At 41.7% G+C, this 18,638-nt stretch overlaps 1 protein-coding gene across 2 annotated transcripts in view; it reads right to left on the reverse strand.

Annotated features, from left to right (window-relative positions):
• Positions 1 to 18,638, reverse strand: part of LOC306769490 (phosphatidylinositol-binding clathrin assembly protein) — a 121,084-nt gene that overhangs the window by 23,740 nt on the left and 78,706 nt on the right. Inside the window, exons 11-13 of one of the 2 annotated variants that reach the window (XM_079258106.1) lie at positions 16,719 to 16,852; positions 12,384 to 12,481; positions 9,461 to 9,571 (exon numbers count right to left, since the gene is read on the reverse strand). In XM_079258106.1, coding sequence (XP_079114232.1) covers positions 9,461 to 9,571; positions 12,384 to 12,481; positions 16,719 to 16,852 — 343 coding nt within the window. The remainder of the gene's footprint in view (positions 1 to 9,460; positions 9,572 to 12,383; positions 12,482 to 16,718; positions 16,853 to 18,638) is intronic. The other variant, XM_079258107.1, reaches the window with a different exon arrangement.

An 18,638-nucleotide genomic window follows, 5' to 3' on the forward strand; every position in this document is an offset into this window, starting at 1 on the left:
GCGTTGTTACTTCTGCTGGTGCCAACGCCGTTCATGCTGATGTGCGTGACTAATATCCAGTGGGAGGCTTCAGATCAGCAGCGGCGTGCACAACACGGTGACATCTGAGGTACCTGCTGCTGCCGAACATCTCCACCGCTACAGAGATTTCTGTAGGAGTTCTTACTATTAATATTTACAGTTGTGCTCATATGTATTCATCCCCTTTCATTAAAAAAAAGGCTGAATTTACAACAGTCACTCAAATAACTGGAGACTTAAAAAAGGAACAAGTAAAAATTGGCAAAAATATAATTTAGTGATATAAATTTAATGTTGTTTTTTTTTTTTTAAATTTAATTGAGTTGAAAAGAGAAAAAAAAAGAAAGAAATTGGTCCTGGACAAATTTGAGCACTTTTCTGTTGAACGGTGGGACAAAATACCTGTCAACTAATTTATTTTTATTTCTGAGACCAGAAGGGCTGAGATTGATGGAGTTATTGTCACAAATCACTTTATTTACTTCAGACCGACCCTCTCCGTAGGCTGTCAGATCAGCCTGTGGGCAAAACGAGTGGATTGAGACTCTTCCACATTAAGCCCCGCCTCCCGCCACTGCACTACATCGGCAGTGCGCACCGCAACTGCTTTCGCCGTCATTGTAACATCTCATAAACAGGATTAGGCTCATATGAACTCAATAAAAAAACAAAATACAATGTCAACACATAGCATACAGTCCTACATGTTGGAACCTGAATCAGACCCTGAAAACGAAGTGGAAAACAGCAACCCACAGCAACGAATGCAGCAGGATGTCTCTCTTTGGTAAACTCACCAGCCATCGTTGGAAATAACTTTATCCCACGTTTTCCACCCGCCTGATGTATTTGTACATGCCCTTGTTAACCAGTAGAAGGTAACCAATCACCGAACCTTAGAAAAAACTCTCTAAAACAACGCGTTTTCCGTCGCCATGAAAACCGAACAGAGAGAGTGCTGGAACTCAAACTCAAACTCAAACATGCGTTTAGGTGATAAAAAACAGTGCCGTTCACATGTCTGATGAGGATTCAACACTGTAACACTGTAGAAAGCTCAGAAAACTCCAAATACCATAATAGCACTCCTTTAAAGGATTGTTCAACAAAATATTAGTTTATGAGTGATGTAAATGATCTTGTTTTTTAAAAAAAAATGTTTCTATTGGACCAGAATTAGAAAATAATAAAATAACATTTTTATTTATTATTACTTTAGTCAATTTCAGCTTAATTTACATGCAGCTGCTTTTTTTCCTTCTTTAATGAATAAATATGAACACAACTGTAGTTGTAAATCAGAAGGCTTTATATGGATTTAATGAGCGACACAAACGATGACTCTTAACGAAACATTCCTGCTTGATAAGAACCTCAACATGTCTGCCTGACTTTCTGATAGTTACACCCATCCTGACCCGTTCTGGCGTGCAGACGCTCCTTTCTGATGCAGATGAGGACTCCACGCCACCGTGCAGCGGCAGCAGCCTTATAATCTCAGTAGCCTGTAGCGCTTCTTCTACATGATTGATTTATCTGGTCCTGGCCGTCACGTTGCTGCGACTTCACACCATGATTAGTTTAGTGTGTGAAACACTCGTGGCCGGTAGGTGCAGATGACAGGAGTAGTTTCCCTGCGTTGGTGTGTGTGTGTGTGTGTGTGTGTGTGTGTGTGTATAAACAACTCCCCCGTGTCAGCACCCGTTCAGCTAATGGCTTGTTACGACTCGGCTGGCGGGGAGCTGGAGGTGCGCGTTGTGGAGCAAACGGGAGAAACAGGCGAGCGAATGGAGCGGACTGCAAGAGAAAATGAAAATCTTGGTGGCAAGCTGTTTGTGTTTCATTATAATTTTATGCATGAGTGGAAATGCAGCTCGTGTTTCAAAAACAATTCCTGGAGATGTGAACAAAGCGGGGAAAGAAGCTAAACTGTGCGATGTGTCTTCCCAACACAGAGGAAGAGGAGGAGGAGGAGGAGGAGGGGAAACAGAGGCATCTGATGGTGGAAAAAAGGAGGAAAAAAGGAGGAATAATATTTAGTTAGGAAGCGCTGTGCATGTCTGACAGCGGTGCTGACACAAGAGATTCAGAAAACACTTTTCCTGCTAGCTGAGCAGATGAGAAGAAAGGAGGGAAACGAGAGGAAGGAGGCGAAGAGGAGCGTTAGGAAACCCAGTTTGCCAAATAAACTCTAATTTCTCTCCTGTTGTCGCCGCCGATTAAGTGCTTTTTTTCTTTTGTTCCTTAAACCACCGTGTCAGTAAAGCTGTGAATTAAACCGAACCAAGCGAGAAGAAGAAAAATCCTTACAGTAGATCTCACACACACACACACACTGCAGGGCGAGCAGAAGAAAGCCAGGCGGCTGCTGGATGTGATGAAGAGCGCTCTGAGAGCTCTACTGAACCAGGAGGATGAGGATGGTGATGGTTAGCTTTGTGCTTCTGAAACACATCTGACTGTGAAAATAGTTTTAGATCAAACAGGAAGTAAATCCTCGTCCAGAGTTCAACCAGAACACGTCTCACTAACAGCTGAGATACGGCTGGATTATCCAGGTGTCCTTCACCGTTACGTTGCGATAAACCTGAGAACTTCCTGGATGTAACAGAGGAGAGCTGCTGCTCAGGAACGCCGATGTCGAAGTCTTCATCACCGGTGTCGACGCTGACGGAGGTTCTGCCTCTCGTTTCTCCAGCTTCATGGTCACCAAGCCCGAGCTCCACCCTGATGCTGACTTTCCCTTTCGCACAAGGAACGCGCGCTAAAGACTACTTTTTATCAGCCGCATCGATTAACTCAACCGTGGCTGAAGCGTCTTAAAAACACGTGTGTGAGATGACTGATGTAGCGTCACGTGACTGGCTGCGATAGTCCACTCACACTTTCACAGTTATGGTGTCAGGGGAGGGAAAATCAAATCGAAAAATAAAAAATATGGATTTTTTTTTTACTTCACAATTTTAAAATCGATTTTTTTTTTAACACACAAAGAGAAAAAAAAATTGAAAAAAAAAATTTCAAATAAATAACAGATAAATAAATAAATATTTATTAATTTAAAAAAATTAATTAATTAATTTTTATTTATTAAAAAAAAACAAAAAAACAAATAACCATTCCAAAATTTTTGTGAATTTTTATTATTTTTATTGATCTTTTTACTTGTCTTCTCGGGCTAAGACTGAATTTAAGAAAAGGGATTGAGCGTGTTTGTCTGCTTTGCTAGCTACCCAGGACTGGATGCGTGTTGGGGTTTGTTAGTGGGGCGACAGATACTCGCAGCAACAAAACAGATTTTTGTTTTTTGAGAGTTTCAGTGTAAATTCATGTCTGCGTAGTTCAGGCATTCAATCATAAAGTTCATACAATGGTATGGAAATCAATTGAATCTTTTTGTTTTGTTTTTTTATATTATACTGCTTTCAGACTTCATGCTTGAGAGGATGTTCTTTAACGCAACAATAGTCAAGTTTCCAACCTTGGAACTTCATGTTTCTGACTTGTTTTCATGGCACACAGATTCATTATAAACATTCCTGAGACCATCATTGCTACTGGTGGGAAAATCCAATTGAAAATTTTTTTGCTGCACAATTTTAAAATAAGATTTTTTGTTAAATTTTTTTTTTGTTTCAAAAAAATAAAAATAATCCAATGTATAATTGTCATTATTTTTATTAATCTTTTTACTTGTTTTATTGGGCATTATAGAAGCAGAATGATGGTCTGGCTTCTGTGTTTTTATCGTCATAATCAAGAAAAATGACGAGCAAACAAAAAGTTTTATACTTTTTTTTGTTTTTAATCAACAAAAATCAGCTATATCAAAGAATTATGAGAATCGCAATTTAAATCGAATTGGCACACAAAAAAATCGGTATTGAATCGAATCGGGACAAAAGCATATCGTCACAGCTCTATAAGATGGACTTAGAGTTTTAGTTTTGCATTTGAGTGAACTCGCAATCAAATTTAATCAATAATTCAGGAGTTTTTGCTCTTTAAACGGTTAAATTTTAGGGAATTTGCGTCACTGACAAAAAGCAGATTCATACAGGATCATTCGCCGCATTTAAAAATGACCTAAAGGCAGCAGGAACGGCTGGAGAGGCTGAACAATAACAAAACAGGCTAACTCAGCAACACGGGAAGTCTAAGATGAAAAGAGGACTTTACAAGAGCACGACGATTCGCCACAAGGTGCAATCATACACGACGCTCCGGGACAGAAAAGGCCGGATCAGACTTTGCCCAAAGCTTCTTCTGAAAGTCAGAGCAGGTCTGCAGAGACGTTCAGCAGATATAAAGCACTGAGACTGAACTGTAACACAATGACAGGAAGAAAAAGATAAATTAAAGCCACAAGCGGCATCCATCCGGTCCTCACCTCATGCCGACCTCTCCATCCCAACTTGTCACAAAGCTTCCTGGTGAGCTTGAAGTCAAATGCATGAATCCCAAACTTGTTTGTTAAAAAACAATGCACTTACAGTGCTATATGGGCAAAAACGGCAAGATGGCAGACACCCTGTTGCCATGGTAATATGTGTTTGATTAACTTATTTAGTCGTCTTGGGTTGTTAATAGGTGTGCCGAATTTTGTTGCCCTAAGTCAAAGTAGACATTCAGGACCCTCGGGACCGCCCCCCCCATCATACATGCTACAGGTCTTTCATTGACTTTTTTACTCGGCTTGACGTGTTAGACGTGTGTACCAAATTTCGTCATCCTACGTCAAACTAAATTTTTTTACCCCAGTCTAGGGGCCATTTTTGGCGTTTCTAGCAGGCGCTGTCGAGCCATTTTTGCATTGAAGTGTATGCGGACCCGAGAATATCGCTATTTTCACCAGGCTTGAGGTGTGTGCCAAGTTTTGCAACTTTTCATGGGGACTTGAAAACAATAGGCTCCGGCTATACTTCGCATATGTGACCCTAATAAAAGCTCCGCAGCACAGAGTGTACATAAAACACCAGCCAGCACGGCCTCCAGGGGCGCAGATCACTGTGACAGAAGACAGAAACAGCTGGATGAACTCTGAAGTTTACGGAGAGAAGTTGTCGGCGCGGATTCAGTCAGAAAAAGCTGAAAAAGAAACAAACCCGAACTGGTAAAGCTAGTCGAAGGTCGTGGGAGGAGACGATACAGCTAAGGCTAGCTGTGTGATGTTAACGCACGCCTGGGATGTCAAACTACGGTCCTGCAGAATGTTTCCCCGTTTCTACACACACCTGAGCCAATGGGTCAGTATGAGAACTGAACAGCTTTGAATTATAGACTTCAAACTTCAGGCAGGAAATGTCTGCGATGGATCCTCCACCAATCACCATCGCAGGTTCTCCAATCGCGTTTGAAACGGTGAAGATGAAACACTTTTGTTCGTCAACAAGGCGACAGTCCACATGTAGGGATTGTCAACGAGCAGCAGAAGCAAAATAACCGAGACCAGTCCAAGGTCTGCTGTGAGAAAATATCCATCATGTCGCCTTCCTTTGCTTCTTAAAGCCGCTTCGATGCCCTGAAAGCCAAAACGATTCAACATGTGTCTGATCTAATGTCTCCAAACCAAAATAATATCGCATAATGGCTCACAACTACATTCATCATGAAGCTACTCATAAAAAATAAACCTAAATGCATCGGATCTTTGTGTTTTTACATCTTTATATCATGTAAATGTGACAAAATTCCCTCCAGATTTGTGGAAGAAATATTAAATCACTGCTAAATATGTTGTAAAATCCATTTTTTGGTTTCATGTGAAAAGATTTTGAGTTGTAACCAAGATAAACATAAATATATTAATATACCAATAAAAGAAAGAAAGAAAACGGACGTTTTCTATTAAGACGAATAAAATCTGCTCAGTTAAAAGACAGACGGAGTCAGCTGATGAGGAAAGATGCAGCAAACAAGAAGAAAAGGATGAAATTTCTCCAAATATTTGAGATAAATGGGGGGGGGGGGGGAATGTTTTGGAGGGAAGACGGAGACAAAAGGGCCGAAAACTGTGAATGTGAGAAAGGATGAGGAGGAGAGCAGATGGAAAGGAGTTGCCTGGGTGATTCTCGCCTTGTGAAGTGTGATGTGGAGACGACGGAGAGATGAAATGAAGGGGAGGGAGGGGGAGGAAGGTAGGAATGGCGTGAACAACAACAAAACAAAAAACTGATGCACAGGAGCAGGCAGACGGGGAGAAGCAGAAAAAGGCAGAAGACGTGCAAACAGACGTGCAAACCCCAACCCGAACCGCGGCTAACGTCCAGACACGTGCAGATGCAGAGGAACAGACGACATGTACAGTAGCTCTACACATGGGGGGGTTTATGAGATGCTGCCAGTTCCCCAGATGGTGTGTTACTGGTTGTAATGGCAGCCTTAACAGAAGCTCTATAAATAGAAAGAAGCCGGTCTTCCCAAAGCCAGAACCAGACTGTGAAATCCGAGCAGAGCCAGAGACACTGACAGGTTACATAAGGCGATAGCGAGCCAGAAATCTGCAGCTTCCAAACTTCAAACACTCTCAGACTTCATCCAAGACTTTCCCGCAACGTCCAACCGAAGCTTCAGCTCGGAGGCGATTAAGTCGTCCTAACAACTGCGTAATGTTTTGTACCTGCCGCCACCCAGATGCACGTCCAGCTGGGCTGATCGAGACGGTCTGACTCGGTGTGAAGACTAAAACAAGAGGAGTTAAGGACTTGATTTATCGTTTAGCAACAGACGCTTTAAAAGAGCCGAGAGATTAGGAGACGCCAAAAACCTGTTGGCGTATTGAGGATAAAAATATGAGTTGAACTGATAAAATCAAAACAGGTTGTTTTTTTTTTGCAACTTTTAAAGCTTCTTAACGTGATATTTTGAATTTTATTCAATTGTCAAAAAAGGAAAAGGAAGATTAGTTTGGCTAAATGGCGCAGTGGGACAGAAATAGTGACACCTAGTGGTAAACACGGGGATAGCAACGTCTTCAAACGCTAAACACAGCTACGAACAGATGCAGCATCGCCTTCTGTGGTCCTTTCATGCCGTGGTGTGCTCAGACCAAAAGCGTTTGAGCGTCAAAAACGCTCAAAACGCTCGCCGCTGGTCACTAAACTGTCACGTTTGTGTCCGACGCTCAAAACGTTCCTGCCGCGTTTGCCGCTTGTCGGGAGCAAGCATCAAGTGGCGAAAGTTCTGATTTTTTCATCTCTGGCTTTTGACAGGCGTTCTACCCATAACGTGCGTCAACCTTAAAAAACTTTTGAAATTTTTGGCGTGACGTGCGACACGCAGACGCTCCAAACACTGAGAACCCGCCGTGAGAAAGCTCGACGCCTCCTTGACGCGCCTCCACATAGACTTTACATGTAAACCTGCCGCTCTTGATGCTCAAAACGCGTCTGAACACTGTTACTTATCCCGGATCAGTCCGGATAAGTAACAAGTCGGGTTGCTGTCCTGCAGGGTTTTCACGTATTCTTGCTCCAACGCACCTGACTCGAATTAAATGCATCTAGCAGCTAAATAACTTCTCCACAATGACTCCTTCATGTGAGTCTGGTGTGTTGGAGCAGGAAAACCTGCAGGATGGAGGACCCTGAGGACCGGAGCTGGACACCCCAGTCCTAAACGATGTTCTGGCCTCCATCAAACAAAGCTGTTACCGCAGGTTTGTTGTCCAATCAGAGACGCAGTAGGAAAAACGGCAACCAATGGCAGCAGGCAGATATAAATGACACTTTCCAGGTCAATAAAACTGTTTTAGCGAAGAGATCAGACACCAGAAGAAACAGAGTTTTATATTATCTCAATTTTTCTGTCATTTACCTTTGATTTTGTTACATAATGCACCTTTATGTCACTTTAAGCCACTATTACTGTAAACATTACAGGGCATAAAATAGCAGAAGGAGGAAATAAAATCAGATTTTGTGACAGAACGGAAGTTCACAGAGATTATTTATGGCGCAGTTATCTGAAGAGTTAATTATTCCCTTATCACCTGATCTGTCTGTTGATAAGTTAATTAGTCCTTTTGTCAACATAAGAACCTGCTGCGACTGGTTATCATGAGATAATGAACTTTATTCTTATTAAAGATAACAAGATGATGAAGGCGGCCTGAAGCAGCAGCTGGGAGAAGCTCATTTAACTGGTAATTATTGCAAACGGTCAGAAGATGCTTTCTTAGCCAACACAGACAACCTCTTTGCTTTATTATAGTTTATTATTGTTATTTTAAACCATTATTTTGAAAAATAAAACCTTGTTATGATGTTTAAAGATTGAGTATGTAAGATTTTCAATATTTAAAAAGAAAATTAACTAAAAAATAACTACAATCATAATTAGATTTTTTTTAAACATGTAGGTTCCAGTCTGTCCATATTTGATGTGTTATTAAATTACAAGTTTAATTAATGACTAAGACCCTTCTTAAATGTTTGCCTACCAGTAAAAAAAAAAAGTGCTTTTTGTAATTTGTCATTAATTAAACTTGTAATTTAATAACATCAAATATGGACAGACTGGAACCTACATGTTCAAAAAACTATCTAATTATGATTGTAGTTATTTTATTAGTTAATTTATTTTGAAAATATTGAAAATCTTACATACTCCGCCTTTAAAAAACCAAACAAAATAAAAAGTAATCAAGCCTCTTGACTTCCTATGGCGGCTCTATTCATATAAACAATTCCTCATCTGCACAACAAAGGAACCAATGACGCAATTTCTTCCCTTCGCGAAGAAGACCGCCTTTCGATGACCTCCGCAGGAAGCAGCGCTAATCTGTTGTGGCTCGTTTCGAGCAGTCAATAACTATGTGAGCCTTGAAACTCAGAGCTTGGCGGGGTGTCTTTAAAAGTGAAAAACCTTGAGAGATGCTGAGCGAGGTTGTGGCAGCTGCTGAGAGGTTAAAGGAAAGTAAGCTAATAGGAGAGCCAAACGTCCCAGACCTGCGTTGCTTAAGAAGCATCAGTCTGCAGCTGTTACCACAACAAGACAGGTTGAAATCACGCTTTTCAATCTTTATACGAGTAAAATATGCTGTTAGGCTTAAAAATAAAACAGAGAAATTGGGAGAAAACACCGAGGAAAAGCCGAATTTAAACTCTAAAGACCCTGAAAGTGTTTGGTTTTACCGCTGTGTGAAGTCCCGAACGGTTTGGGGAAGAAAAGGAAGATGGGCTGAGGTTGAGGTGTTTGCAGCAGAGTCAGGCTTGCTGTCGTAGGAATGCAAACAGCAAGCGATGTGACAGAGTTAGAGAGCTAAATTAAAAAAGACCACCTAGCGGCGAGAACGACCGCAGGTTGCTGAAGCTGATCAGAGGGTTAGTTCAACGCTGCGCTCGCGCTGCCAGCAAAGCCAGAAGGTTTACAGATCGTTTCGGTTTCGTTTGCTTTTTTTCTCTTCACTTTGGGTCTGTCTGGACAGAGAGGGCTTTACCAGCTGGAGGTTGTGGGCCGTTGTTACTGGGTGCGGCTTTATTCCCAAACACGGCATCGAAATCTACAGTCATGGCGGGGGCGGTCTGCTGCAGCGGCTGGCCCTCCGGTCCTGAGGAATGCAGTTAAACATGACTGATTAAAGCAGAGTTTCTGCTCTTTAAGCTGCATGACGGCAGCCGGAGCAGCTTGATGTGACAAAGGAGACTGCTGTAGATTCGTGCAGACTAATTTTGCTCTGCTAACGACTCCTCCACCACCCCTTACCAAACTAATCCCATTAGATTAGGAACATAGACATGACAATCCTCTGCATTTACTCCATTGTTGTTGCTTAGTAACTTGGGATTCTGCGGAGGCTGGCGGGAACGTCGGGATAAGCCTGCTAACAAGGGAATCCACCTTTTGCTTTTTGTGTAGCTGTTGGGAGTACAGTTTGAAGCATTGGAGGGGGGGTTATATACCACGAAACCCGCCTTGTTAAGCACTTCCTTGTAGAAAGTACCGTTCCGATGCTTCATGTGCTCCTTTAACCCCTTATTACACCGCGCCACCCCTCAGGCAGGCAGCACACAACATCTGGCCTTTTGTTTTTCCAAACAGCATCTCTGGTTTATGAAATACTTCTCTGAGTAGTAAAGTCAACAGGGAACCAATCACAATGCTTTAATTTGTCACATGACTCTCGGGAAGCCATAGTGAAATGCTTCGTAGGCAGAATTTTTACTAAAGGAAACAGCTTTGCTGTTTTGTTCCTCAAAAGAGTCAAAAAACATTTCCTGACCTTTTTTCTTTTTTTTGGTCTGGAAAAAAAATATTCACACTACAGGATGAGAAAAGCTTTATTGATGGAATAATGCAAATTTATTATTATTATTATTATTATTATTATTATTATTATTAACAAAAAAGCACAGACAGAAGATAAATCTTGTGTAATTTGTCCCTTAAAGCACATTTAAAATAATAATATTAAGTTGAGTTGACTTCTCTAAATGAACCTCCAGGCTAACCAGGTCACCACACACTACTTCAACAATTACATGAAAACATCTGTATTGTACGGAAGCATAGAGCTGCCACGCTCATAAAAAAAAAAAAAAAAAAGTTTGGGCCTTATCACGTTATAACGTGATCTATCGAACCCGCACACGATTTCCTCATCTGAAGTTGAAAAGGCCCAAGTTCACATTTTTCAATACATGATATGTTTCACTATTTTTTCTTTTTTTTGACAATAAACTTATTACGTTATGTGATACGTTTCTTGTTTTTACAATAAACTCACCATGTCATAACGTGATACGTTTCACGTTTTTACAATAAAACTATCACGTTATAATATAAGGCCCAAACTTTTTTTTTTTTTTAATTATTATTATTAGAATGACAGCTCTACGCTTCCGTAGCCTTGTATATCTGTAGATACATTAAAAAATCTTGCAACTGTGTAAACTGCCTCATAATTTTATCCTAATTTTATCAAGAGTTTATTAACTAAACAAATGATGGAAACTTGCTCAATGAAACAAGAACAACATTTGTAGAAACATTTTTTGCATTTTAGGAGTGTGTGTTTGGGTGTGTTTAGTGTTAAAAAGCATATTATTCACGATTATTTGGTTCTGATCTTTATAATTAAAAACAAGTTAGATGTTAGGTAAGTTAACATCTTTTAAAAATCATATAATAAGATTTTTTATCTTATTTATAAATAAATTTAAAAACATTTAGAGAAGGAATTCAGCCGCATCTTCTGCCTCTTGACAGGACGGTAAAAAAAACTGCTTCACTGAGCAGCAACATCACCGATGATGCCAACGTCCAGACAGGCAGAAAACTGACTGGAAACCTTCATTACAATGAAACGCTGCAACGTGACCCCAGTTTCTGGTTCATCAAATGGTTCAGATCTCTCTTTTATACAGCTTATGTAAACTTTGAAAAAGGATCTTTAGACTCTTCTAGTTCATTTTCCTGCTTTGATAATAATTATCAAATATTTCTGATTTGATAATAACTTATCTGTATCTGTTTATTGTCCACGTGGGCTGTGGGTGACTTCTCTTCTGGGACTTTAAACAAACAATAAAAAGACTGTCATCATCTTTTAAACGGTGCGGAGGCAGAGCCCTGCTGGTTCAAGGCTTAACCTCAAAAAACTTCACTAGAAATATCTTTAGATTATGTTTATTTAGTCTATGTTAATATAGAAAAACAACATTTTATACTGGACTGGCATTATAATGTGCGCAATAGAAGGTTAAAGAAACAGAATACATCTGTAAGTGACGACTTTCCTGAAAACTGGACCTCTGTTGTGCTTTTTTGGGCTGAAACCGGTGTGTTTTGTGTGTTTTTTTTTATAGAAAAGAACCAGAGGTACTAATCTCAGCTCCCGTGTCAGAGTCACTGATAATAACATCCTGGCTGTTAAGCTAAGAAGCAACTCTGGCTGTGAAATCCGGAGAAATTTTTTCCCCCCTTTCGGTTAAATGGCTTCGGCGTAATCCTGCGACATAAAGCCTTTAATACTTCACGCCGCCGGAGCTTCCAGATGCATCTTTCTGCAACACTTTGATTTGAGGCCGCTGATAGCGAGCCGAAATGTCATGAAATGCAGAGCCGTACGGCAGCGGATTGCTGGCGCCCGGCATTTCATCTGAAGCCGCCATGTTGAGGATGTTTCCTCTGGAAGGTTTGCTGAGCTGCTTGGAGCGAGAACCAAAACGTTTCAGGACTAAATCTACTCAGATTTGCTTCAAACACAAAAAAGGTGGTGGGAGAGTGATGATGGATGGATGGATGGATGGATGGGCGGACAGATGAAGGACTAGCTAGGGGGGAACGTTTCTGCAATAAATTCAGTTGCGTATATCTGTGAGCTTTAGAAATGAGTAAATGGAAAGGTGCAGGAAGCTCACCTCCCCAGGCACTGTTGGCGGTGGACATGGGAGTGCTCTGCACGGCGGGGATGAAGGCCGGCTGAAGATCAAACAGATCACTGTTCAGGTTGGGCACACTGAGGAGGAGAAGATGAAGGAAGAAGAGGGACAAAGAGGAGAAAACAGGAGGAGAGAAAAGTAGAAACAGTGAGACGAGGCGAGGAACTGAAAGACAGATGAACGCTGAACATTAATATTTAATCAATTGAGCATAAATATCTAAAGCCGCCACTAAAAATGTTCATTTGTCACAGATAAAGATTAATCCTCTCTCTCTCTCTCTCTCTCTGAAGAGCTGTAAAAACTTCCACTGAGCTTTCAAACAGTTAGCAGCAGTAAATTCGCTCCACGTTGCACGTTGAGAGCAAATTCGGCTCCGATTAGCAGGAACAGAAAGCCTGACTTCCACTCGGTTGCAGCCGGAGTCAGAAATGCAACACCTGGATTACATCTGCAAATCTGAGAAGCACCGCCGCACATGTTGAAGGACCCTAAAAGAGCCGAAGCTCTAAGACAGCAGACCTTATCACTCCAGACTCACTGCTACTGCTAAGTAGCTGACTAGCAGGGTTTTCATGTGGTGGCCTCCTCAGATGGCTCAGGCCTTTCAGATACGGCTGTCAGGAGAGGCTGCAGGCCAAGCTGAGGTGTAGAAGACCAACAAAGTGAAAATCAAAACCCGTTTTAGACAACTACAGACCTGAAGGAACCTCTACGAATATTTTTGGAGAGAAGAAGAGCCGTCAGAAGACAACTTTCTCATTTCTCCACCATGAATTCAGCTGAGACCAGAGCAAAGTCCAAAACCTTTTCCCTTTCTAACTTCAGTCATGTCGGCTCAGTTGTGAAGCACGGGGGTGGACTGGTCATGCTGAGGGTCAGTGCTGCTGCTCTGTGGGAGAAACTAAAGCTTGTTACATCCTCTACGAGAAGCGAGAACTTCCTTCTTGCTCTTGAGACTGCAAGAAGAAAATAGATCTGTTTCGTCTGGTTCATCCTTTACGAGAAGCTTCGTGTGCAGCAGGGGGCGGATCACTGCGATGTACGCTTCACGTGCAATCATCATATTTAACGAGCAACTCTGTCCGCAGCAGGGTGCGTTGTTCATGTGGTGTCTGTTTTTACGCCACATGTTGTGAAAATGTTCGTGCTTTCTTACCACCTCAATCAGCTGTTTTATTAAAACAATCCATTTTACCTGCAACAGTAAAAATGTGGAAGCAGCAACGGATCGCTTCGTGCTTTTCCCGGTTAACCACGCCCACCTCAAATGTCCAACCAATCACACGAAACTTCTCGAAGACAAAACTTCTGCCTGCCGGATGTGTAGACAACTGTCTTCAAACACGTCCGTGACAACAAAGTGACATCGAGAACAAGAAAAAGGTCCCCGCTTCTCTTGGTGTATGTATTGGGGTGGGGAAAAATTGAATATTGGGATTTTTGCTTCACAATTTCAAAATAAATAAAAAAAATAATCCATTAAAAAATATGTAATTTTTATTGTTCTTATTGATCTTTTTACTTGTCTTCTTGGGCGTTATAGCAGCAGAATGATGGTTTGGCTCCTATGTTGTTTTTTCCTCATTGAAATCAAGAAAAATGACGAGAAAAAAAAAGTGATATTTTTTTTCTTTTTTAAATCTACAAAAATCAGCAATATCGAAGAATTGTGAGAATCGCAATTTAAATCAAATCAGCACCCAGCAAATCGGAATCAAATCGGATCGGGACAAAAGCATATCGTCACAGCCCTACAAATGTAACAAGCTTGAAGGGATCCATTAGAAACCTGAAAACTGAATAAAAAACTGAATAAAATGACAGAAAATGTAAAAATCTGTGATTGAAAAAGGGCTTAGTGTAGAGGTATGAGATGATGTGATGGTCTGCCGCGGCCTTCTGACCTAAACTACACTAAAATGTGGAGGACTCAGGACAAGATAGCACATAATAAAAGGCATGTTGATGAGAAGATACCATATTTTTACTCATATCCAGGGCCGGATTAAGATTACACCGGCCCCCTGGGCCCAGAGTGTTCCAGGGCCCCCTTCCCCACCGCAACATGGTGAAAATTGTGAATACACTGTGAAACGGCATTTCTAACATGTCTCAGCCAATGGTACCAATAGCAATACACACTGTGGTGTAACTATCTGGCTTTTATGTACATTTTGTCTTATGTCCAAACTGCTGGTGTTTGCCCCACATGGGCCGCTGGACCTGTGCCCATAATGCCCACTGGATAATCCGGCCTTGCTTATATCGGTATGTTTTATTTTCGTTATCCTCATCTGATTTCCAAACTTACTGAAAAGTATTTCACAGATCTTTGCGTCTTTGACACCTTTTGGAAATCAGCTAATGTTTTCCTCGCTTCTCTAGTGGTAAAAGGAACTCTAAGGCGCCACAGGCTGCGGTCCAAATCAACCCGAGTAAAACTAAACATCAGTTTTCAGCTCTGTGATGAGGTTTAAACCTGATTTAAAGCTCATATTTTAACAGTGTTGTCAACGTTTTAATGTGTCCACACAGCCCACCGCAGTACAATCAGAGAAGCTTTTTGTTTTGTCTCAAATACTTTCTTCCGCATAACAATGGAAGCCGGCGTGCAGCCCGAGTCAAAACCATCTTCAGTACAAAGAAAAACATTGGACTCTGAACAGCATTTTTACTGTAAAATCATCTCACCAAACATCTGACTATCTGGAAAATATTCAGAAAATGGTTCTGAGTTGAGGACAAATGGAAAGTTACAGAATGTAACGTTTTTCAGAGGAAACTTACAACAGGATTCACAAGTTTGACACATTTTTGCTGCTGATCGTGTGCAGATAAAAACCCTTTGAGCCGTGTGAGACATGAGCTCAGATCTGGACAGCAGGAGGCAAATCCTTGACAGACGTTTTCATTATAACAACACAAGTTTAACAGAGCTGGAAAAAGACACCGTAGTTGCTCAGCTGCTGGCTTTCTGACCTGGACGCTTGGCGAAAGGTCCATTTATCCGTCTTGGCTTTTACTTAACGTCTGAGGAGACGTGGTTACTAAAGGGGAAGTTAAGAGTAAAACCACAATTCCAGAAAGAAGCTGGAAAAGTGGAAAAAGGAAACAAAACAAACTAAAATCATTTGTTTCTCAGAAATCTGCGTGGAATTGACCACAGAAAGCAGATCAAATGCTGAAAATGAGACATTTTCATGGAAAAGAATGGACTCATGTTGAATATAAAACTACAGCTATGTTTGTTGTTCTTCCCAGGACAGGATCACGTTGATTAGCACCCCTTCTCTTTGACCTGTATGTTAGCTGCTGGACCGTCGGGAGAGGATTATTGTCCTATTCTTGTCTGAAACTGGGTTTCAGCTGCTCGGCAGCACCAGTTCTTTGTTGTATTTAATAATTTCATGTTGTGTTGAATGTTTTCAACTAGTGAAAAATCGTAGAGAACAGGCAGCTGGAGGTTTCTAACGTACAAACATGGCATTAGCATAGTCTTGCTGAAACAAGCAAGAGCCTCCCTGATGAACATCATATGGATGGAGACATAAACTGCACATGTTCCTCCAGATGTTTCCTTTTAATTCCACCTACTTTCCAGCTTTTGACGCCCTGAGATCAACATTTCTATGTTTCTGCCATCCAATTAAATATTTTTTATTGAACACTAAAACATCTCCTTTGTAACATCTGACATGTTTATATGTTCAATCACAAAATAAAAGACTTGAAAAGTTGCAAAGTTGTGCTCATATTTATTCATACCCTTTCATTAAAGACAGAAAAAAAAACAGCTGCCTGTAAAATAAGCTGAAATTGACTAAAGTAATAATAAATAAATTTTTTAATGAAAATCATTACATTATTTTCTAATTCTGATTCAATAGAAATATATTTTTTTTTAAAAAACAAACAAATAAGATAATTTATTCCATATTCCATCAGTCATAAACTAATATTTAGTTGAAGAATCCGTTAATGTTTCTGCTCCAGTCAGGTGTTTTCTGTTCCTCTCAGTCAGACTTCTGCACCTGTTGACAGGTATTTTGTCCCACTGTTCAACAGAAAAGTCTCTAATTTGTCCAGAACACATTTGTTTGTTTTCTTTCTTCAACTCAATTAAATGAAAAAACAGTGTCTTATATTACTAAATTATATTTTTGCAAATGTTTAGTTATTGTTCCTTTTTTAAGTCTCCAGTTATTTGAGTGACTGTTGGAAATTCAGCCTTTTCTTTAATGAAAGAGGATGAAGACATATGAGTACAAGTTTAATATCTGACTGTATTTGTGTGTGTGAGTGTGTGTGCACCTGTTGGCAGTCAGTGTGGAGCTGAACAACTCGGGGGTTTGTGTGATGTGGTTGTTGTTGGCGCTGCCTATCGACTGGCTGCTGGGGGAGGCAGAGGGGGGAGTCTGCATGCTGATCTCCTTCAGGCGCTGGTCCTGGAAAACAAACAGAGTGAGGAATCTTGGCACAACGAGATCCCAGAGACGAGACAATCCTTCAATCTGACGCAACTTAAACCAGACACACAGATAAATAAACGTCTTTATCTGAGTCTTTCTGAGTCATCTCAGGGATCTAATCACAAAAATAGACACACAGGAGAAAGCTGACTTAACCTTAGATGCAAGGCTCACATCCAAGACCTGCTTCCAGGTGAACGTCCAATCGGTTTAGAGCTCAGATTCAGCGCTTAGTGGAGTGAAATTAATCCCCCACAACAGCATAATGACACACACAAGCAGCACAAAGCATCTTAAACCTAACTGGAATAGTTTTTAGTGAAATTCCCAGCCCTGGTCCAGTGTTTGACCCGGTCCGACGGAGCCCCAGGTGCTGCTGGTCCGCAGGCTGAAGCTCATTCTGGTGGCGGATCCACAAACATCAGCAAAGTCCAGCTGCTGCTGCTACAACCTGAAACTCGGCCGAACGCAAATCGCCTTTTAGTGTTTGTTTTCCTTTGTTTTGCTGATTCAAGGCGAAGAAGTCGACGGAGGCGGAGCCTCGTGCGACCGAAGCGCCTTTTGTTTGACTCAAACAGCAGCTGAGGACCGCTGACGTTTGCAAGACGACGACCAGGGAAACAAACGCTTTCAGACCTCGGACAGCTCTCATAAGAAAACCACTGGTTGTTTTTTTCTTAACAGGGACTAAATTAGAGGTTTCAGTACTTTCTGATCCGACATCACCTCACATTCGAGGCTGATAACATCCTGGACATCTCAACGACAAATAATGACGCTTTTTATTTTAGTTCATTTAGCTCAAACGAGACGCTGAAGTTGGCGGCATTGCTGCGACCTCCACTAAGTAAAAAGCTTGATTTCATATTTCACGCACATCCACCATCTGCCTATATTCCCCCTTAGATCTGATTTGCTGCAGCGGTGGCTGAATGTCTCTGCAGGGATCAAAACGTTTGGATCTTATCATGTGGAAATAGCTCGAGGGGGGGGGACACGGGACACTTGTGTTTAGAAAAGGAAAAGAGAAAGACATGCTGGCTGGAAGAGAAGCCATTTGCAGCAGATTATTAGTATGGACAGAGGGAATGGAAACGCCGCATTTTGTTTTATTTACACGTCGACGGCCGGCGAGGAGACGTTTCAAGTCGACCTCGTCCACCTTTAAAGGGTTAACAAACAGGATCTCCTGCTGTCCTGCCGACTCCTCCTCATTCCCATTCCGACGGCGTAGCGAGGAACAAATGGGAACTGCTGGTGTTGTTTGGGTGAAGGTCCCAGCTGGACAGTAGCTGAGTGTGTGTGTGTGTGTGTGTGTGTGTGTGTGTGTCTGGTCCATATGGACGCCAGAGAGCGTGGACAGCTGGACTGGAGTATTTGGACGACCCCTGCTAACCTCACAGCTCTCTCTCGCTCCGTTATAGTCTCACTCCAACGTTATCAGGCCTGTCCTCTCCAGCTGAACCCAGAGGTAATCAGTGGACCTTGGCGGAAACGGGGCGACCAAGGGCACGGAGTAAACGCCGCACTGAAAGCCAGTCGAACACACATTGCGTGTAAAACGCACACTGAGCTGCTGTGCGTCCTGGTTGGAGCTTCACGGCTCGTACTTGGTTACAGTGTGCTGTAAGGCGAGGGCTCCCAGGGCCGCGCCGACAAATGTCAACACATTTTCCACTTGACTTTTCTCTGGCTTGGCTCGCCACCGAGGCCCTTTGGCCTTCATCCTCAACGGGAGTTCACGTCTCCGACCGCCAAGCTG

The sequence above is a fragment of the Telmatherina bonti genome (assembly GCF_933228915.1).
Source record: "Telmatherina bonti genome assembly, chromosome: 18".
Classification (NCBI taxonomy): domain Eukaryota; kingdom Metazoa; phylum Chordata; class Actinopteri; order Atheriniformes; family Telmatherinidae; genus Telmatherina; species Telmatherina bonti.